This window comes from Lissotriton helveticus, chromosome 6 (genome assembly GCF_964261635.1).
Source record: "Lissotriton helveticus chromosome 6, aLisHel1.1, whole genome shotgun sequence".
NCBI classification, from domain to species: Eukaryota; Metazoa; Chordata; class Amphibia; order Caudata; family Salamandridae; genus Lissotriton; species Lissotriton helveticus.
Window position 1 is genome coordinate 203,245,119 of NC_136067.1, and position 22,976 is coordinate 203,268,094.

Genomic DNA, 22,976 nt, shown 5'->3' on the forward strand with positions numbered 1-22,976 from the left:
ATATGGGTTATTGATTGGTTGCCCAAGTATTTGTATGGGAGACTGAGTGTGTGTGTGGGTGGCTGGGAGGTGTATGACTCTGTGCATAGATGTGTGAGCAGTTGATTCACTAGATGTATGGGTTCAAAAGTGCATGTGGAAACAGCTGTATGGGCGGTGGACTGTGTGCATGAGTGTATTGGTGAGTGAATGGATATCTCAGTGCTACATGTCAAAGTAAGTACATATGTAAAACACAGTACATGTGAGAGTTGACATATATAAATAACTGTGCATAAGAACCAGTGAATGTGTGAGTGGCTGTATGGATCCTTGTGAACTTGTGTCAGGGATTGTATAAGAGAGTAAATATGTGTTAGTATATGTTTGAATAAGTAAGGTGTGTATAACTGTATAGTTGAGGAAATGGAGGTGTGATTGATTCTTTGCATGACTGACTAGGTGTGTGAGTAACTCCATGGATGAGTGACAGTCTGTGAGTGTCTGTTTACACTGAGTGTATCTAAGGTTATATTAGAGTCTGAAGAGGTTCATCGTATTATCACATGAATGATGTCATCAGTGATGTGATCATTAATGTTAAATGAGATGTCATCAGTGATGTCATCAGTGATGTCATCAGTGATGTCATTTGAGATGTCATCAGTGATGTCATCAGTGATGTCATTTGAGATGTCATCAGTGATGTCATCAGTGATGTCACTGACCATGTCATGAATGATGTAATATGTGACATGATCAGCAGTGGATTGCGGGTGCGCGATATATAGTTAGTGCAACTAACTATATATGCAAATTTCAATGGCTTTGTGTAAGTAAAATAAGGTTTTGTAAATGCTAATTCCTAACTATATATGGTCTATAACCTATGGTTTTTTCAGTGAATATATATATATATTCACTGAAAAAACCATAGGTTCATGACATGGTCAGTGACATCACTGATGACATCTCAAATTACATCACTGATGACATCATCCACGTGACAATCACATACACCTTTTCATACACTATTACAATTTTTCATCACTATTTAAAATACAGAGTATCATATTTAAATCCATTGTCACAGCAATACAAGTATCTAAAAATCCACTCAGTGAATGTATACACACATCTAATCACTTACCTATGGATTCACTCATACATGCTGTCAATGAACAATAGAACACTATCAAAAATACTTATACATCTATATCAACATTAAACAACAGCACGCATCCTATTCACATATGAGATCATCCTACTCACTTATGCAAACAATGGATCATACTTACTTATTTACTTAGCAAAACACTTATACAAACACCACTTCTTCTATTCATTTAGATAGTAAGTCATACTTAGTGAATTATAAAATCATTATTACAAGTATACATTTATCCATACAGTCACTCACACAATCCTTGAGTCTTATGTATACTTATTTATATACAACAACTGACACCTACACTGCCTTTTATTTTTCTAGTTTGTTGGACCTGTACCATTGAGAAATATATTTGCTCATCACCACACCCATAAAGAGATTCACTCACCCAAACTGTTAGAACATGTAGTTTTAACTTCATATATCTACTGAATCAACTATTCACACATCTTTGGACAGTCACACACCCCCCACTGAACCACACACACTTTCACACTCCCATACAAATACTCAGTTAACTAATCAATAACTAATATAGACTTTCACATAGCTAGTAACCAACTGTAGAATCAGGTTACACAACAACTGACAAAGTGATACAGATATTCACACAGTTTAGTCACTATCCACTATATATAGTGAGACATTATAAATTGGTCAAGTAAACAGTCAATTACACTGCTACTAAATCCTCCATCCAAATATTTATTTATATATATCCACTCATCCTTCAATGCAAATTGCTATATATATATAATGCATATTTAAATAACGAAGCAAACCACATTCACTGGATGATGTCATCAGTGATGTCATCAGTGATGTCATTTGAGATGCCATCAGTGATGTCACTGACCATGTCATGAATTATCTAATATGTGACATCATCAGCAGTGGATTGCGGGTGCGCGAAATATAGTTAGTACAACTAACTATATAGGAGCAATTTCAATGGTTTTGTATGAGTGAAATGTCCAGCTAATTATAACACCCCTAAAACGTATAGTTTTTTGAGTGAATTTAAAAGCTAATTCCTAACTATGTAACTCCTGAAACCTATGGTTTTTTCAGTGAATTTCAAAGGTTTTTTAAATGCTAATTCCTAACTATATAAGGCCTGAAACCTATGGTTTTTACAGTGAATTTCAAAGGTTTTTTTAAATGCTAATTCCTAACTATATAAGGCCTGAAACCTATGGTTTTTTCAGTCAATTTCAAAGGTTTTTTTAATGCTAATTCTATTAGCGGATAACATTTAAATATATTACTATCCTAGTTGGTCCACCTGAGCAGCCCTAGGGGGTCAGGGTGTTTCTACCCTGCCCCCTTTTGTGTTCTACACGTTTATTTTTCTGCTTTCTTGTGCCTCAGTCTACTAAGACCCAATATGGATGCCAACACTTCCTGGTTAGAAGTGTTGAAAGCCAATGACCATGCAGCTTTCTCTGGAAGGCATGCTTATTGGCTGCCACTGTCTGTCAACACTCAAAACCAGGAAGTGTTGGCAGCCATCTTGTGCCTTGTTAGAACCAAGGCACAAGAAAGCAGTGAAACAAAGGTGTGAAACTCGCAAAGGGGCCAGAGTAGAAGCACCCTGACCCCCTAGGCCTGCTCAGGGGGTCCCACAAGTCGCGGGGTACGCGTACCGTATGCGTACCGTCCGCGTATGTACGCGTACCCCGCTACTTTTTAAAAAGCACCTCACTTACCGTGAAGAGCCTTTGAGAAAGTGTAAACGAAACGCAACAGGCATCACGAAAGTCTGCTTTTAACATACTGACCTGGAGAACTGTGTCCATATCTGACGACTGAGGCTGGTAACCTCTCCGTGAGCTCCTGTGCTTCTCAAGCAAAGGAGTACCGTGGTTTTGGCATCTTAATGACGGCGGTCCGGCCATCAAGAAAGCACCACCCCAGGATTCCAAGGGGCCGAGAGGTTAGTTGCACGAACCTCAAATACGGAGGAGTGGCGCAGGATTTAGGACACGGACCAGCGTCTGGGCTTCAATTAGAACTTTATTGCGAGCAGCAAACTGTGCATTTTAAATAAAAGGTGAAACTATTGCACTACAGCCCCCATAATGCCTTCGCACTGTCTCATTTGAGCTGCCTCATACAGAGGCGTGTCATTGGGTGAATATATATGAGGGAGTGTGCACACCGAAGCACGTCACTTACCGTGAAGAGCCTTTGAGAAAGTGTAAATGAAACGCGTCAGGCATCACGAAAGTCTGCTTTTAACATACTGGCCTGGAGAACTGTGTCCATACCTGACGACTGAGGCTGGTAACCTCGGCGTGAGCTCGTGTGCTTCTCAAGCAAAGGAGTACCGTGGTTTTGGTATATATATATATATATATATATATATATATATATTCTTTCATGCCATACTTCGATCAAAGAAGGCGCTGACTCCGTGAATCTGAATCCAAACTTTATTCCTTAGCTCAGTTGCTGCTTAGACGCGTTTATACATAGAAAAAGGTTACGACCGAAACACATCTGTTTGCTGTTTGCTGTGTTTGTCTCACAATAAATTGATTCAAACGGCCCCCGCGAGTGCTTTGTTCCTGTGGATGGAAATCTACTTTGGACTTTTGAGCGGAAATTGATATGAGAGTGCACCCTTGCATTGTGAGCACCCGCCAGGGAGTGCCGCGCATTGGTGTGTGGTGAAGCGGCAATATATATATATATATATATTCACTGAAAAAACCATAGGTTATAGACCATATATAGTTAGGAATTAGCATTTAAAAAACCTTATTTTACTCACACAAAACCATTGAAATTCCATATATAGTTAGTTGCACTAACTATATATCGCGCACCCGCAATCCACTGCTGATCATGTCACATATTACATCATTCATGACATGGTCAGTGACATCACTGATGACATCACTGATGACATCTCAAATGACATCACTGATGACATCACTGATGACAACATCCAGTGACTGTATTTTTCTGTAAAGTTAAAATATGTCTTGAGTGGATGTATAAGTGTCTGGATGAAGGATTTAGTAGGTGCATGACTGACTGTATGAGTGAGTGATTAAATGTGTCTCACTGAATGCATGGGTTAGTGACTAAACTGTCTTAATTTGTGCATCATTATGTCTGTTGTTCTGTAAACTGCTGCATGTGTTGATCATTAGCTATACGAGAGGCTATATGTGTTATTAATTGGTTGCCCAAGTATTTCTATGGGAGATTGAGTTTGTGTGGGGGTGGCTGGAAGGTGTGAGACTCTATGCATAGATGTGTGAGCAGTTTATTCACTAGGTGTATGAGTTCAAGAGTGCATGTGGAAACAGCTACATGGGCAGTTGACTGTGTGCATGAGTGTATTGATGAGTGAATGGATATCTCAATGCTACATGTCATAGTAAGTACATATGTAAAACACAGTACATGTGAGAGTTGGCATATATAAATAACTGTGCATGAGAGCCACTGAATGAGTGAGTGGTTGTATCGATCATTGTGAACTTGTATCAGGGATTGTATAAGAGAGTAAATATGTGTTAGTATATGTTTCAATAAGTAAGGTGTGTTTAACTGTATAGTTGAAGAAATGGAGGTGAGATTGTTTCTTTGCATGACTGACTGGGTGTGTGAGTAACTCCATGGATGAGTGGCAGTGTGTGAGTGTCTGTATACACTGAGTGTATCTAAGGTTATATTAGAGTCTGAAGAGGTTTATCGTATTAGCACAAGAATGATGTCAAATGAGATGTCATCAGTGATGTCATCAGTGATGTCATTTGAGATGTCATCAGTGATGTCATCAGTGATGTCACTGACCATGTCATGAATGATGTAATATGTGACATGATCAGCAGTGGATTGCGGGTGCGCGATATATAGTTAGTGCAACTAACTATATATGGAATTTCAATGGTTTTGTGTGAGTAAAATAAGGTTTTTTAAATGCTAATTCCTAACTATATATGGTCTATAACCTATGGTTTTTTCAGTGAATTTTCAAGGTTTTGTAAATGCTAATTCCTAACTATATATGGTCTATAACCTATGGTTTTTTCAGTGAATTTTCAAGGTTTTGTAAATGCTAATTCCTAACTATATATGGTCCATAACCTATGGTTTTTTCTGTGAATTTCATTGGTTTTTTAACAGCTAATATCTGTAGCTGTAAAATGTATTCTTCTTTAAATCCAAAAATATATTTTATATGTTTATGAATAATTTTTTTTTTAAATATTTTTTTTTCTTCGTTCCCGCTTCGCAAATCGGGAAGCTTCCCGTTAGCTGACCTTGATGCCGCGAAATAGACCGCGAGCCGGTAAACGTTTCTTTACCGCAAGTGCCGCGTTACAAAACAACATCGTGACGCCTCCCGTCCGCATGACGTTTCACGTTGTCGCGTGATACGTCATATGACGTACTACGTTAGCGAACTGGTACGCGAAGCGAGTCGCAAAGCGCAGGTTTCTGGAAGCAAACCGGGAGGCCCTGCAAAGCGCTTAACGTAAACACAGCAAGTCATGTGACTTGGTAATAACACTTTTCATTGGTTCATTTCACTTTTGGTTTCCTAATGATGTAAGACTAGGTCATATAATCTAAAATGAACACTTTTGATTGGTTGAGAACTCTTGTTTTTCCCAAATGATGAAAATCCCTCCTTCTTTCCTCACTCTGACTTTCATCATTGTGAGAGAAAGACCCTTTGTGATCACTGAGCAATGGCTTCTTTAGTAGCTTCAGCTGGTGCTTCCCCACCACCTCCACCACATCCAAGGAAGAGTGGACCACCTGCTCAAGTTATAATTCAACAAGAAGAAGAAGAAGAGGAACAGGAGGACGAGCACGAAGAGAGGCAGTTTTTGCCTGAGCAGCCCAGGACGTCTCACCGGAAAGAAAACTTCATTTGGCAATTTTTTTAAATTCCCAAAGGTCAGAAAAAAGTAAATGCAAGATACGTAACTTGCCTTATATGTCAAGATAGACTGTCCAGAGGGACCGACAAAAAATACAGTTTCGGAAACTACACAATGCATCGCCATATGACTAGGTGGCATCCTAACAACTACAGTGCTGCACAGTTTCGGAACGACCTAGATAATCTCCCTATTATGGCCAGAAGATCTGTTGTACCGGAAGTAACGGGACCAGAGGGCAGGGAGATGGTGCCAAATATACAAATAAGATTTGGTGAAGTAAAACACACCTGCGTATTTTGCGATGGATTCATTTCCTACGGAGAAAGAAGCATCACTCTGATCAACAGAGCTATTGACTATCATATGCAAGTTTGTCCGAAACGCCCAAAATAATAAATACTTCTTTTTTTTGTTTTGTTGCTCCTGTTGAGCCCTTTACAATGAATCGTTTTCATTGCCCCCTCCAAGAAAAACCCAAAAAAATATAAAACTGTTCCGAAAAACTCAAAAACAGTAAAAAAATGTTCAGAAAAATAAAAAAAAAAGTTCTTTTCAGAACTACCTCCCCGTTATTAAAAAATTGGTACAATATTTGGAACTGTGCCAACCTCTATTTCTCTTAGTTCGCTTCCTAGTTCGCTCGCCGGTACGCGAACTGGAAGCGAACCAAAAACAGTAAGTATAAGGGAGGGAAACACACACTTATGTTAAAATAAAGACAGCTATAGGGGAGTAAACTAGAGATACTATTACCCGTAATCCACTGCTGATGATGTCACATATTACATCATTCATGACATGCTCAGTGACATCATCAGCAGAGGATTGCGGGTTTTTTGACAACATGCCTTATCCACGGTTTAATAACGCTGCCTTTTGCTTTATATAAGTTTTCAAATTGTATGAAATATATACCAATAGGTCGTTATGAACCTTTAGGTAGTGCTTTTCTTCATGAGGTCTGGTCGCTTCCATACACATACAGATGTTTCAAAGATGATCAAGAAGTTTATCTGAATGGAGAGGAATGCACTGAGACGCCAGATCATTCACTAATGTGTAGGCACATACAGTTACACGGTTCATGCAACAAACACCGACCAAATATGGCTTGCGTGTTGCAAGGCACGCCAGTTCCTGCTATCATCCCCACGTTCAAGTTGTTGGAAAATGGTAGTTATTTGATGCTCAATAATGAAGATTGTTCTGAGTTAATTAAAAGTATTCCTTTTATCGTAACAGTAAGTGAACGGGTTATTTGCTGCAGAAATGTTCTATTTCCTCCCACACATGAACATAGGGAGTTTTCAATCTGGCCACAAATACCAACCTTGGGACACGTTTCAACGGCATGGCAAGAATAAGAGCTCTTTTGTCTCAGAGAGAGGTGGCCTTGAGTTCGGCCCGTGAAACTTTCGTACTTCACATAGCGAACACCCGTACAGAGGTGCACACCCTTTTCAATTAAGATTTGCCTTTCAATTTCAGCAACATGTTTCCGACTATCTTTAACGCATCCTCCACAAAGTCCCTGGCGCACTTTTTTAAAGTTGTTACCAGTGGTCTCGTGACTTCATTTGAGAAAATCTTTGGAGTCATCCCTGCTTCCTTTCATTGTATTTTCTGCACTCTGGTTCGTGGATTGGCATTTTTACTTGCATTACCAGCGGACGCTCTTGTGCTTTTTTACATTTTTAAATATGGATGTCCCTCCTATGCAACCTCCGACCCTGCAGCTGCTGACACTGTTCCGCAATCGCATGCTAGAATATTATGGCACAATGCCGTTGGCGATATTAAGCACGGCATATGGATTATCTTTTCGGTTCTCCTACTTCACCTGTGTCCAGCCTGTATTTCACTGCCTGACCTGTGATTTCGATTGGGCCATTGATTTGTGTCTCTGCGGACCGGTTTCTCCTGACGTCGACTTTAATCAGCTGATGACTCCTATCATTACTCACGAGTTGGTTTGTCCTGGCGAAAGGATTATGGCTGTGGCATTGATGCATGGACTACTTGGTCCCTGGAATTTACTGGCGGCAGCACAGTCTTTCTTGGAACAGAGCTTTCTTGAAAACCCACCGAGCTGTCCTCTGATGGTGATAGAGGATCCGGTGCTGGGAGAGCACGTATGTTCTTTTCCGCTTTTAAATTGGATGGCTGAACTGTTTTCGGATGAAGACGGTGACTTCCTATTGGAGGCTGTTGCAGCTTATTTTGCATACACAGTTATGTCATAGACCTTTTTCATGTTTGATATGCTGAGTACTAGCATTTCATTGACAATTCATTGACTTATTTGTCAAGTTTTTATTATTTACCTTGCCTATTGGCTTAAGACTCGATAAAGTACTTGGCTGTTTTATTTTTCTTTAGCATTAAATTTTCCTAGTTTTTAATGCTTTACCTTGCGGACCGTCCACATATAAACTTGCAATCTGCTCTCATGAGATGGCACTTCTATTATCTTATTCAGTTCGTTTCCGGATCATGAGGAGGTGTCATCTAGGTCCTGGATATCTTTACACCGTGTTAAGTTAGCATGGGCTCATTACCGGTTTAAACGCCATTTTTCCTTTTTTGCAACTTCTGCACACGACACTTAGTTGTTGCTTTAGCTTTCCACCTAGTAGTTCATCGTGGTTTACATGAGAATAATATGTTATTGGTCTACTATCTGCTTTACTTGTTAAACTATATCTGTACAGCGAGTGCTAAAGTTTCAAGAACAACACGATACAGAATTGTTATGAGGTCTGATCTCCACGACTTCATACTCATAACATAAGTGCAACTTCTGCCAATTCTGGGGATGAGGCGGGTTTTATATTGCTTTGCCGAACACACATACACAACAGTTGATGCGGTTCACATGAAGAGAGAGCTGGTGTATGCTGATGTGATTCCTTCAAATCTAAGACACTAAAGTATGGGCACGCCCTAAACCAACACAAAGAGACCTTCTTAGCAAATAATATAATATGTGTATTAGGGAGGGTGAGATATAAGCAGCCGCGGGCCGTGGAGGGAGTTACGATGGGGCAGGGAGGCGGGGAGGGGGAGAAGCAGGGTGGAGCCCTCTCTACCTTGCCCCTCCCCCTCCCCGCCTCCCTGCCCCACCGTAACTCCCTCCACGGCCCGCGGCTGCTTATAAGTGTTGCTAACTCTTATTCATTTACAGCATGTTAACATACTGTCACCATTCGCTTTTTATGTACTAGTAACTATGCTGGTAATTTTGCTACTGATAATATGTGTACTTGTATTCTCCACCCTGCTTCTCCCCCTCCCCGCCTCCCTGCCTCACCGTAACTCCCTCCACGGCCCGCGGCTGCTTATAAGTGTTGCTAACTCTTATTCATTTACAGCATGTTAACATACTATCACCATTCACTTTTTATGTACTAGTAACTATGCTGGTAATTTTGCTACTGATAATATGTGTACTTTTATTATCTAAGGTACTACGCCTGAGAAGACGGCATTAGTAAATAAACATTTCAAATACACATCTGTTCTTCTTAACTCCATGTTCTGGTTTCTAAGAAATCTATAACGACCGACTGTTCATGAGTTCCACGTATCCTGAGGTACTATAAGTTCATATTCTGGATTGTCTAAACATTGAGAGTTTGTTATATCCAATGTGACACTGTACCTAGCTTGCTAAGGAGTTTTTGATTACTAACGTGAGTTTTGGGACACCCTAATTCGCCGAGGTTCCAATCCTCTGTCCACAGTTCTGTGTGAGAACAGAAACCCTGCGACAGGGGCACCCCCGACCCTTGCTGGAGCTTCATCACACTTGCGATACAACTCCAGCAATGCATTCGCCGAGGTTCCAATCCTCTGTCCACAGTTCTGTGTGAGAACAGAAACCCTGCGACAGGGGCACCCCCGACCCTTGCTGGAGCTTCATCATACTTGCGATACAACTCCAGCAATGCGCCACCTTTACGGCACAGATACATCACGCATCTGTGCTGTTTTTGCCCCATGATGCGCCGCATTGTAAATGCAGCACACCATAGGTGACGGAACAGCGGCACAGAATGACTAACACATCCCTGGTGATGCGCCAGTCATCATAAATGTATCCCTATGCTTCTTATCTTGATAGAGATGAACCGCCATATATATCATCAAAGTTTTTTGCATTTCCTAAATAGCGAACTTTAAGGAATAAATAGCGATTCTTTACCATTCCTAGTTTGCGATGAGCTATTTGCTAATTAGCCGAATGTAGCCCAATGAAGCCCAATGTAGCCCAATGTAGCCCAAAGATGGCCGCCAGACACACAAAAAAACAAATGTAGCCCAAATATCAGCCAGATGTAGCCCAACTATAGCCCAGTGACAGAATGACCAATCAGCTTCGCAAACCTCCGTTACGCGAAGCGGAGCGCTGTTACAGATATATATCTTTTTTTGAACGTTAATTTCTCAAAATCCACTGGAGCACATATATTGAGACCTAGCAAAGGCACATCGGGCTACCAGTCCCTAATATTTTGCCAAGTTTCGTGCAAATCCATTCAGCCGTTCAATTATTATTATTATTTTTTTTTTTTGCCCCGCGGGGCCCTTTTAAAACCTCCACATCAAACCTAGGGGGTCAGCGAGGATCTACTATGCCCCCTTATAGTTATTTCCCCCTTTGTTTTGACCTCCTCTTGTCTCTCGATCCTACCGAGAGACAAGATGGCGGCCGCTACGGACTGTTTGGAATGTTGACAGACGCCGGAGAACCAATCAGCTTCGCTTCACAAAGCTCCGTTGCGCGAAAAGTCCGCGAACCAGAGCGCTGCCCGGTCTGCTGTTACAGATATATATCTTTTTTTAAACGTTAATTTCTCAAAATCCACTGGAGCACATATATTGAGACCTACAAAAGGCACATCGGGCTACCAGTCCCTACAATTTTGCCAAGTTTCGTGCAAATCCATTCAGCCGTTCGGGCTAAAAGTGAGGCCAACCGCCCTATGGAAAACTCAATGTTAAAAACACGTTTTGGGACCCCCCTTTTTTCTCGGCCCCCACTGGACGAACCCCCCCCAAATTTTCAAGGGCTGCTCAGAAACAAAATTTGCCATTTTCCTGAAAATTTCAGCCACTTCCGTCCACAAACGCCAAAGTTATTAGACATAGAATTTTCAAAAAACCCATAGAGAAAAAATCCTAACTATATATACCTACTGGCGACCGCCAGTAGGTAATATGTATATATATATAAATATATTCAACATTTATTGATTTGTTACATATATATAATGATATTTCATGCAACTATTTTCACTTACCATTATAAGTATGGGATGAAGATATATTTGACATCGATATTTTGCTCACAATATTTTTGCATGGAGATCTTTTGTGTGTCGATATTTTGTCAGTGTACCGAAATAAGTATGGCATTGATTCAGTGTGCATTCCACTATAATAAGCACAATTTAAATACTTTGTGAATAATGTGGAAAGATGTTATTCACCAGTCGTTTTTCTGATCTTGCCAAGAATATTATTACTTTTCAGTTTGATGGTACTGAAAACCAAATGTATTGAGTAGCATCTTTTAGGGTTAAATTTGATTGGCAAGGCTTTTATTTACTTCATCAGGAGCCACTACTTGAAATGGGATTTACAATTTTTAACAAAAAAAAACTCCTGTCCTAGTCCCTGTCTAGACCAAGATTATAAATAGCTCCCTGAGAACCGGAGTCATGACAGATTTTGACTCTGACCCAAATGATCCCAATAACTTCAGGTCCATCTCCAATCTCCCATTCTTAGCCAATCCTGGAAAAAGTATGTTCTTCTCCAATTTAACTAGTAGATTGACAACAACAACCTTCTAGACACCCACCAATCAGGCTTCAGAAAAGGATGCAGCACAGAGACAGTGATCTTGAATGTCATAGATGATGTCTACAAAACACGCGATTCAGACCAATGCTGTCTACTCATACTCCTTGACATTTCTGCAGCATTCAACACAATCGACCACAAATTGCTCATTATTGTACCCCGTGAAAGGATTGGTGCTGAGAAGGTGGTCGTACAATGGTTCACCTCCCTTCTTTGGAACCGCTCTCAATGAATAAAAATGAATAACTTCACGTCTGCCCTACTCCCCATAACCAGGGATGTCCCTCAAGGATCAGTACTCTCCCCATCACTATTCAACATCTACATGAAGCCCCCTCAACATACTCAAAAAAGCCAACATCTCCTTCCACCTCTATGCGGAGGACACCCAGATCTACCTAGAAACTTCCTCTATTGTAGACATACAGTGACTAAACGTCACTGTAAGAGAAGTCCAACATTGGCTATCCCTCAACCACCTGAAACTCAAGCAGGATAAGACACAAATTCTTCTCATATCCAACAAAGAGCAGTCCCCCTAAGTCACAGAATGGCTAAAAATCATTGATGCTCTTAACTGCAATCTCACCCTTGCCAACTCCGTAAAATCCCTGGGAATCACTATGGATCCTAGCGTAAACATGGACAAGCATATCAAGAACACCGCAAAGAGCGCATTCTTCACCCTAAAACTAATCAACAAAATAAAACCCTTCATCCCTCCCAATGACCTTAACCAGGCTACACAAGCTCTGATTCTGTCCAGACTGGACTACGGGAATGTAACCCTCACAGACACGGCAAAATATCACTTAGCTCCCCTCAGATCAACTCTAAATGCAGCTGCCAGGATGGTCACTGGAGTAGAGAAATACAACAACATCTCTCCCTCTCAAATTGAGCGAAAATGGCTCCAAATCGAAATGCGTTCCAACTTCAGAACTGCTTGTCTCACACACAAAGCTCTGCACACTGGCAAGCCTGCCTACCTAGATTACAAACTCAAGAAGGTTGGCCAGACAAGGAATCTGAGGAACACTAACACTCTACTTCTCATTCCGCCGAAAACTCGCAAAAAAAAAACCCTTTCACGCTCCTTCTCTGGAAATGCGCCTAAAATCTGGAATGCCATCCCAGTCCATATCAGGACTGACCCCTCCTTCACAAACTTCAAAAGCCAAATCAAGGACCTCTTCCTCAACCGAACAAATCTGATTGGATAGCTGCCGCCTATCGAAGAGTTTTGCCCAGCGCAGTATATATTCACTTCGACAAGAAGGCTTTTACATCATCTGCCATGTGACTCGCTCCAGTGTCCCCCCACCTCAAACAAGATTCGCCATGAGCAAATGTTGTCTATTGAGATATTTTGTGTTTGACTGTATCACGATAAATGTTGTAAAGCGCTCTGATACCTTCGGGTCTGACCAGGGCTGTATAAATCTAATAAATAAATAAATAAATACATTTAGGTCAATAAACTTGTTATTGTTCTTGTATAAGTTTGGATTTGTGTAAGTTTATGTCTGACCTTCCTTCAAGGCTAAATTAGTGAGCTGACTAAGTGCACTACCTGAATATTGGATGTGACATATCCATGTGCCAACGTAGTATAGCCTAAATGTTGAGGATCAAACTAGTAACAGGGTCAGTATATAAGTAAGTGTGTTATCATTATACTTAACTCCACTTATATGGAATCTGACTATATATATTTGTTCAACATGATGTAAATTTATTTTGAATAGCGCACAATTAGTAGGCCTGGGCAGCAAATTTTGTTCTGCTTGCGGAATTTGCGGAATGTGGGTAATTTTGTGTTCCGTGGAGAACACAGAATTGCCCAAAATTCCGCGATTCGCAGACTTGTGGAATTTTTTGCTTGTTCGCACTTTCAAAATGCGTGTTCGCGAGATATTTCTCCCCAAGCACGCAAACAGCGTTTGTGAAATCGCAGAGAATTTTTATCATTTCACAGAGCTTTGCATAGTGCAACTACGCAAATTCCGCCCACCCCTAACAATTACTTGAAGGTGCCTTAGCACTACAAGTTTATCACCAGAAAGTTAGTAAAGAGAGCGAAGATCACTAAGATTAAATAAGTGATTCAGCAAAAAGCCATGTTTTAGCTGCTTCCTAAACTGCTGCACGTTGGATTGAGGTTCCAAAGTTAGAGGCAAAGAGTACCAAAGTTTACTAGCACAGACATAGACATTCCTGAAACCCCATTTAGCTTTGTTTACTCTTGGGACAGTTACCATTCTGGCTAAATAGGTCTAAGGTTCCGACTGGGAGAGTACCAGGTGAACATTTTCTGAAAATATTCTGGTCCTTTCTAGTGAAGCGCCTTATGGACCAGATACAGTTCCTTAAAATTGATCCTGTTCCTAACTGGAAGCAGGTGTCGACCCTGCAACAATTGAGAGATGGGAGCAAACTTGGGAACTTTCAGAATCAATCTAGCAGCTACATTCTATAGGGATTTAAAGTTTTTTCACCAGTTGCTTATAGGTGCCCAGATACAAGGCATTGCACTAGTCTATCTTTGAGATGATGAGTGCCACCATTACAGTTTTTTGTAGTTCCAGAGGTATTAACGGGAAAATCTTCCTTAACGTCCTAAGTAAAAAAAAAGACGTGATTTGTTTTTTTTGTTCTGAGAAGCACAGTTTGGTATCATAGATGACTCCCAAATTTCTAGCTTTTTGAGTAGATGAAGGAAGGGGGCCAAGATCAGATGTCCACAATGATAAGTTCCAAAAGGTTGAGTGATTCCAAAAAGCAATACCTCAGTATTATATGAGTTTAGCTTCAAGCAGTTTCTTTGGATCCACTTTGCAATGTGAGATATGCAGCTGCAGAAACTTTTTGCCTCCTCTTCGACATCATATGATGTAGACACCACAATTTGTGTATCATCGGCGTAAGGAGAAAACTGCAAAACCATAACAGCAGATGAGATTGACCAGAGGGGTAACATATATGTTGAAAAGTGTGGGGCTAAGAGAGTACCCCTGAGGCACCCCACAGGGAAATTAGAAGGGTCCGTGATGGAATCTCCCACCTCCACGGTCTGTTGCCCATCACATAGGAACAAATTCAGCAGGGCCAGTGCTGGATTCCTTCAGCCCAGCAACTGGAGCCGATTCAGGAGGAGTAAATGGTGGACCAAATCAAAGGCGGAGGATAGATCTAGTAAAATCAATGCCACATTTACGCCCTTGTCAACCACCATTCTCAATTCTTCAGAGGCTGCTATTAGAGCTGATTTGACACAGTGGATTGCTCTGAAACCATACTGTGAGGAATCGAGAAGCTTGTTAGCATCTAAAAAGGATACACATTTCCTCATTCATAGTTCTCTCTAGTATTTTGCAGGAAGGGGAAGGTGAGATATAGGCCTGTAACTTTCACATATTTCGGTTCCAATGAAGGTTTTTTTCACCAACGGCACAATGAAGGCTTTTTTCCAGATAGCCAGGAACTGGCTTGTGTCAAGTAACTTACTTAATAGATCCGTAAGTGATCAGCTACTGATCTAGAGATCTTGTGTAGAACTTTTCATGTTGGTGACACACTTTTTGGACATGTATAATTTTGGGACATAGTAAGGCAGTGTAGTGAGCGAGTCCGAACCACTTAAGGGGGATTCGTGGGGGGGGGGTGTTCTCCCGCTGAAAGAACATTTTGAAATAAAAGTGGGCAAATGGTGCATTTCCAAGCAAATTTGATACCATGAGGTTGAACACAGGCCCCTGCAGCGGATGCCTTTGTCCACTGAGCCTCCAGACCCGGCATACACACATCTTTCTCTCTCTCTATCTCCCTCCCCCTCTCTATCTCTTCCTCTCTCTCTCTCCCTCCCTCTGTCTCACTCGCTCTGTCTCCCTCTTTCTCTCTCGAACTGTCTCACTCCCTGTCTCTGTCTCCCTCCCTCTCCCTCCCTCTGTATCCCTCTCGCTCTCCCTCTGTCTGTCTCCCTCTGTCTTTCTCCCTCTGTATTTCTCCCTCTGTCTTTCTCCCTCTGTCTCTCTCCCTCTTTCTCCCTCCCTCTGTCTCCCTCTCTCTCTGTCTCCCTCTCTCTCTGTCTCCCTCTGACTCCCTCTCTCTCGGTCTCCCTCTCTCTCTGTCTCCCTCCCGCTCTGTCTCCCTATGTCTCCCTCCCTCTCTCTCTCTCTGTCTCCCTCCCTCTGTCTATCTTCCTCTGTCTGCCTACCTCCCTCTGTCTCCCTCCATCTGTCTTGCTCCCTCTGTCACCCTCCTCCCTCTGTCTCCCTCCCTCTCTCTGTCTGTCTCCCTCCCTCTGTCTGTCTCCCCCTGTCTCCCTTTCTCTCTCTGTCTACTCTCTCTCTGTCTCCTTCTCTCTGTGTCTCCCTCTCCCTGTGTCTCCCCCTCTGTATGTCTCCCTCTCCTTCCCTCTGTCTCCCTCTGCCTCCCTCCCTCTGTCTGCCTCTCTCTCCCTGTCTCCCACTCTCTCTCTCTCTCCCTCTCTCTCCTTCCGTCTCCCTCCCCCTCTCCGTCTCAGTCTCTGTCTTTCTGCCTCTCTGTCTCTGTCTGTCCCTGTCTCTGCCTCTATCTGTCTTTCTGTCCCTGTATGTCATTCTCCCTCCCTCTATCTCCCTCTCCGTCTCTCTGTCTGTGCCTCTAGCTGTCTGCCCCATCCCTGTCTTTGCCTCTATAGGTCTCTGTCTGTCCCTGTCTCTGTCTGTCTCTGCCTCTATATCTGTTTGTCTTTGTCTCCCTCCCTCTCTCTGTCTCCCTCCCTCTCTCTATATCCCTCTTCCTCTCTCTGTCTTCCTCACTCTGTCTGTCTCCCTCTCTCTTTGTCTCCCTCTTTCTGTCTCCCTCCCTCTCTCTCCCTCCTGTCTGTCTACCTCCTGTTTGTCTCCCTCTTGTCTGTCTCCCTCTTGTCCGTCTCCCTCTTGTCTGTCTCCCTCTTGTCTGTCTCCCTCTCTCTGTCTCCCTCTCTCTGTCTCCCTCCCTCTGTCTCCCTCCCTCTGTCTCCCTCCCTCTGTTGCCCTTCCTCTGTCGCCCTCTGTCTCCCTCGTTGTCTCCCTCTCTCTGTCTCCCTCCGTCTGTCTCCCTCCCACTGTCTCCCTCCCTCTGTCTCCCTCCCTCTGTCTCCCTCCCTCTGTTTCCCTCCCTCTGTCGACCTCCCTCTGTCACCCTCTGTCTACATGTCCCTCTCTCTGTCTCCCTCCCTCCCTGTCTCCCTCCCTCTGTCTCCCTCCTCTGTCTGTCTCCCTCTCCCTCCCTCTGTCTCCCTCTCTTTCTATCTCCCTCTGTCTCCCTCTCTTTCTCTCTCCCTCTGTCTCCCTCTTTCTGTCTCCTTTTCTCTGTCTCTGTCGCCCTCTCTCTCTGTCTCCCTCTTTCTCTGTCTCCCTCTCTCTGTCTCTCTCCCTCTGTTTCCCTCTATCTTGGATTCCCGCAGTTACCCTCTCTCTGTATCCGTCCCTCAGTCTGTCTCAGTCTGTCTCCCTTTGTCTCCCTCCCTCTGTCTCCCTCTCTCCCTCTGTCTCCCTTTCTCTCTCTATTGCTTTCCTCCCTCAGTCTTTCTCCCTCTGTCTGTTGCCCTCTGCCTCTGTCTCCGTCTCTCTCCCTCTATCTCCTTTCCTCTGTTTCCCTCCCTCTGTCTGTCTGTCTCCCTCCCTCTGTCTCCCTACCTCTGTCTTCCTCCCTCCATCTCCCTCTGTCTGTCACCCTCTGTCACCGCACCCCAGCTTCCCGGGCACACACACAGCATGCCTCTATATGTCTCTCTCTGTCCCTGTCTGTGTCTGTCTCTGTCTCTATCTCTGTCTGTCTCTGTCTCCCCCTCTCTCTGTCTGTCTCCCTCCCTCTCTCTGTCTCCCTCCCTCTCTCTCTGTCTACCTCCCTCCCTCTCCCTATATCCCTCTCCCTCTCTCTCTGTCTTCCTCACTCTGTCTCTCTCTCTCTCTCTCTGTCTCCATCTCTCTGTCTCCCTCCCTCTCTCTCCCTCTGTCTGTCTCCATCTGTCTCCCTCTTGTCAGTCTCCCTCCTGTCTGTCTCCCTCTTGTCTGTATCCTTCTCTCTGTCTCCCTCTCTCTGTCTCCCTCTCTCTGTCTCCCTCCCTCTGTCTCCCTCCCTCTCTCTCCTTCCCTCTGTCGCCCTCCCTCTGTCGCCCTCTCTCTGTCTCCCTCTCTCTGTCTTCCTCTCTCTGTCTCCCTCTCACTTTCTCCCTCCCTCTGTCTCCCTCCCTCTGTTGCCCTCCCTCTGTCGCCCTCTGTCTCCCTCTCTCTGTCTCCCTCCCTCCCTGTCTCCCTCCCTCTTTCTCCCTCTCTCCCTATCTCCCTCCCTCTGTCTCCCACCCTCTGTCTGTCTCCCTCTCCTTCCCTCTGTCTCCCTCTATTTCTCCCTCCCTCTGTCTCCCTCTCTCTGTCTCCCTCTCTCTCTGTCTCCCTCTCTCTCTGTCTCCCTCTCTCTGTCTCCCTCCCTCTGTCTCCCTCTCCCTCTGTCTACCCCAGACTCCCTCCCGCTGTCTCTCTCCCTCTGTCTCCCTCTCTCTAGGTCTCCTGCGGTTTTCCTCTCTCTGTCTCCCTCCCTCTGTCTGTCTCAGTCTGTCTCCCTCTGTCTCCCTCCCTCTGTATCCCTCTTTCCCTCTGTCTGTCTTCTTCCCTCTGTCGCCCTCCTCCCTCTGTCTTTCTCCTTCTGTCTGTCGCCCTCGGCCTCCCTCTCCATCTCTCTTTGTCTCCGTCCCTCTGTCTCCATCCCTCTATCTCCATCCCTCTGTCTCCCTCTCTCTGTCTCCCTCTCTCTGTCCCTCTCTCTGTCTCCCTCCTTTTGTCTCCCTCCCTCAGTTTCCCTCCCTCTGTTTCCCTCTCTCTGTCTCCTTCCCTCTGTTTCCCTCACTCTGTCTGTCTGTCTCCCTCCCTCTGTCTCCCTACCTCTGTCTTCTTCCCTCCATCTCCCTCTGTCTGTCACCCTCTGTCACCTCACCCCAGATTCCCGGGCACACACAAAGCATGCCTCTATATGTCTCTCTCTGTCCCTGTCTGTGTCTGTCTCTGTCTCTATCTCTGTCTGTCTCTGTTTCCCTCCCTCTCTCTGTCTCCCTCCCTCTCTCTGTCTCCCTCCCTCCCTCCCTCTCTCTCTGTCTCCCTCCCTCTCTCTATATCCCTCTCCCTCTCTCTCTGTCTTCATCATTGTGTCTGTCTCTCTCTCTATCTCTCTCTGTCTCCCTCTCTCTGTCTCCCCCCCTCTCTCTCCCTCTGTCTTTCTCCGTCTGGCTCCCTCTTGTCAGTCTCCCTCTTGTCTATCTCCGTCTTCTCCCTCTTGTCGGTCTCCCTCTTGTCTCTCTCCCTCCTGTCTGTCTCCCTCTTGTCCGTCTCCCTCTCTCTGTCTCCCTCTCTTTCTCTCTCCATCTGTCTCCCTCTCTCTGTCTCCTTCTCGCTGTCTCCCTTTCTCTCTGTCTCCCTCTCTCTCTGTCTCCCTCTCTCTGTCTCCCTCCCTCTGTCTCCCTCTCCCTCTGTCTACTCCAGACTCCCTCCCGCTGTCTTTCTCCCTCTGTCTCCCTCTCTCTCGGTCTCCCGCGGTTTCCCTCTCTCTGTCTCCCTCCCTCTTTCTGTCTCAGTCTGTCTCCCTCCCTCTGTCTCCCTCTCTCCCTCTGTCTGTCTCCTTCCCTCTGTCACCCTTCTCCCTCTGTCTGTCTCCTTCTGTCTGTCGCCCTCTGCCTTCCTATTCTTCTCCCTTTGTCTCCGTCCCTCTGTCTCCATCCCTCTATGTCCATCCCTCTGTCTCCCTCTCTCTGTCTCCCTCCCACAGTCTTCCCTCTCTTCCTCTTTCTGTCCCCCTCCCTCTGTTTCCCTCCCTCTGTTTCCTTCTCTCTGTCTTCGTCCCTGTTTCCCTCCCTCTGTCGCACTCCTCCCTCTGTCTATCTCCCTCTGTCTGTCGCCCTGTGCCTCTCTCTGTCTCCCTCCCTCTGTCTCCTTCCCTCTGTTTCCCTCCCTCTGTCTGTCTGTCTTCCTCCCTCTGTCTTCCTCCCTCCGTTTCCCTCTGTCTGTCACCCTCTGTCACCTCACCCCAGCTTCCCGGGCACACACACAGCCCACCCGAGCACTTCACAGGTCTGTTGTGAATCACCCGGCCCCCATAAAGCAGAGTATCTAGGAATGCCTCTTAATTAGCAGCAGTTATGTGCTAAGTTCCCGCGACACACCCACCATTTGCAGGCAACACAGTACGCTGTTGGGACACAGTTTGGAAAGCTCGGGTCTAGGCCATTGTGGGATTGTTGAGTGTCCAACGCCTCGACTGGGGCCAAAACACCTCCTGCACAAAAAGTCTCTGGCTTTGATCAACATGCTTCCTTTTTAGTAGTCAAGCTACAACACTTATGAATTCTTTGCACAAACACAATGGTGCTCTCACTCACCTATAATTTACCACCATATTTTCCTGAACTTTTTTTTCCAATAATGTGGGCAATTTCCTTCACACCATGTTGAGAGTCTTTGACAATGTGGACAATTTCCTTCACACCGTGATGAGAGTCTGTGGCACTACTCTTTGCTAGGCCATATTTTTTGACCTTCAAGTCTTTAGTAGACCTTACCAGATGTAAAGACTTGATTGCCTAGCTAATGCATACTCTCCCTGTTCAAGGACATTGAGCACAGCTGTGCACAACTCCACCGAACATTCGTCTATACTGAGCACAGTTTCAAACTTAGTAGAAACATAAAAGGCTACTGCTGAGTGTATCTCATTGTGTTAAGACTACAATAGCTCAAAGTCTCAATCAACAGGCATTTGCACGCCAAAACCCATTATCATTTGCTCCATAAAGCCATTCACTTAGGGATGGTTACCCACCCTAATGTGGCGAATTTAACACTGGTGTAAATATTATGCTATTCATTGAGCCAAATTGTACTCGGTTATCATAAATGGACTTTTTGGGACAACTCTGTTTTATAAAATATGTTCATGACAAAATAAAGTGCCATCTCCATTTTAGACTCTGCCATGTACCTGACCTCCACCCATGTGAAACAGTAATGATTAAAAACATGGCAATATCTACTTGGTACAAAAAGGCAATGGCTGCTTTGCTCCTCGGTTTTTTGTAATGGAATATGGCATGGGGATTAGGATCCTGTCTGAAAATATTTGACACTACAACTACATTCTTCATAACCACTAGTCTTGAACTCAACATCACAGTCCATTTTTGGTCTCCTATAGTCAGCATGCAAATATTTACTAGTTTTTCTTGCCCTGCATTTAATAGATCGATTAACTGCTACCTTATTGCAGAAAACAAACCTATATTCTTCACAATGATTGCAACTAAGATCAAATTCCTTAGTAGTGGAATCATGTAGTTGTTTGGGCACTGAAAGATGTTTTGGAACTTTTTAAAAATGTTTGCTCCAGCGATTAAAGCGGAACTGCTGTTTAAAGTATCGGACTACAGTTCCACAGCATCAGATTTATTTTCACGTTTGTCCTGCACGGAGATCTACATTACTCCAAATAAATGTCAAAATATCATTCTGAGTTGGGATTTGGAAACTTGTTCAAGCAAAAACCTCAAAAGGTTCAGAGCATAAGTAGGCTCAAACCACCTTTGCATGTCCGACTTTTGGCTCCATGGTAGCAGCTTCAATTTCGCCTTTGTCGATTTTGGGATTGAGTTTTTCTTTAGAAAATCAAATAAGTCCCGTTTTTGGATAGGAACGTTTTTTGACCTTTTCTACTTCCAGTCTCCAGGGAAACCAATCTGTTTAGTGTTTCTGACCCACCCTCAATTGCTGTCATCCTAAAATTGTACCAAGGTCGTGGTCTACCACAGCAATTAACTACCATTGTCACTTTACACTTTTTGGTGCTATTTTCCTTTAAATCTTTAAAATATTCATATCTTCAGTTCTCCTGATTGGATTTTTGTTGCTGTAGTGTCATTTCGCTTAGTACATTTATCTATTTATATATAAAAAATGGAGCAAGTGTTTTTTGTTATGTGTCTTTGACGTTTCAACTCTTTTGGTACTTCTAAATTCTTTATACATTTTCTCCAAGTTAATCCTGTCTGCTTTGTGCCGTACCTATCAGGGGTTGAGAGTAGGTTACAATTATTGAAACTTTTGACTGGAAAAAACAGGTTAGTGACTTTATTACTTGTGGTGGACAAGCATCCCCCGAACTAGCATTGATCCATCACAATTAATAATTAACTTTCACACACTATACATTTGTTAAAAGTTACCTGCTCCAAAATTCATTAATGCGTCTTTCTTCAGAAAGTTCCCTTTGGAGTCAAGAAAATGCTCAGGATTGAACTCCTCAGGTTTCTCAAACTGAGACTTGTCGTAAAGCACAGATTCAAGCAATGGAATAATGCAGGTTCCCTAAAAATATTTCAAAAAGTATATAAAACACAAAGAACACAATTATTATCTTTGACATACACAATTCATGTTCACTTTTGCATTTCAAATTCCAGTTTTGTAAGTTCCAACTGAATTAATAAAGGATTATGGAAAGGCTTAAAAAAGAAAGAAAATGATTTCTTTATATGGCATCATACCATACTAATGTAAAATTGCATGCTTAAACAGGTATTTTCAGGTTTCTTTCATATTTCTTAAAGCTGTACCAGGACATCAAATCTAACGTATGTCTCACCTCTATGTTTAATTGGTACCCTTTCTGAATATTTGTCACCATTCTCGATCAATTTCCTCAAACACACTGTTTATGAACATGATTTCTTACACTTATTCCTATCAAAAGACTCTCTTAGGACACTCTCCCAACCCTAGCCACCATTGTCAATGCTTCCCTCACTCAAGGCATCTTCCCAGAAGTTCTCAAGATAGGACAGATCCTCACACAAGCGACACTAGACATTGATGACCTACTCAACCACTGACCCTTCACCAACCTATCATTAAACAGCAGATCACTGAAAATAGCAGCCTATGTATGTTCTACTCTAAGATCACATTAATACTTATCACCTCCAGCACGGACACAAGTCTGCCTTTAGATCACAATGCAGCACAGAGAATAATACCTTGCACTCC

General features: G+C 43.5%; 1 protein-coding gene across 1 annotated transcript in view; it reads right to left on the reverse strand.

The window, feature by feature from the left end:
- Nucleotides 1-22,976, reverse strand: part of LOC144762421 (cytochrome P450 2K1-like) — a 455,676-nt gene that overhangs the window by 14,276 nt on the left and 418,424 nt on the right. The window contains exon 8 of the mRNA XM_078647601.1: nucleotides 22,157-22,298. Within this exon, the coding sequence (XP_078503727.1) occupies nucleotides 22,157-22,298 (142 nt within the window). The remainder of the gene's footprint in view (nucleotides 1-22,156; nucleotides 22,299-22,976) is intronic.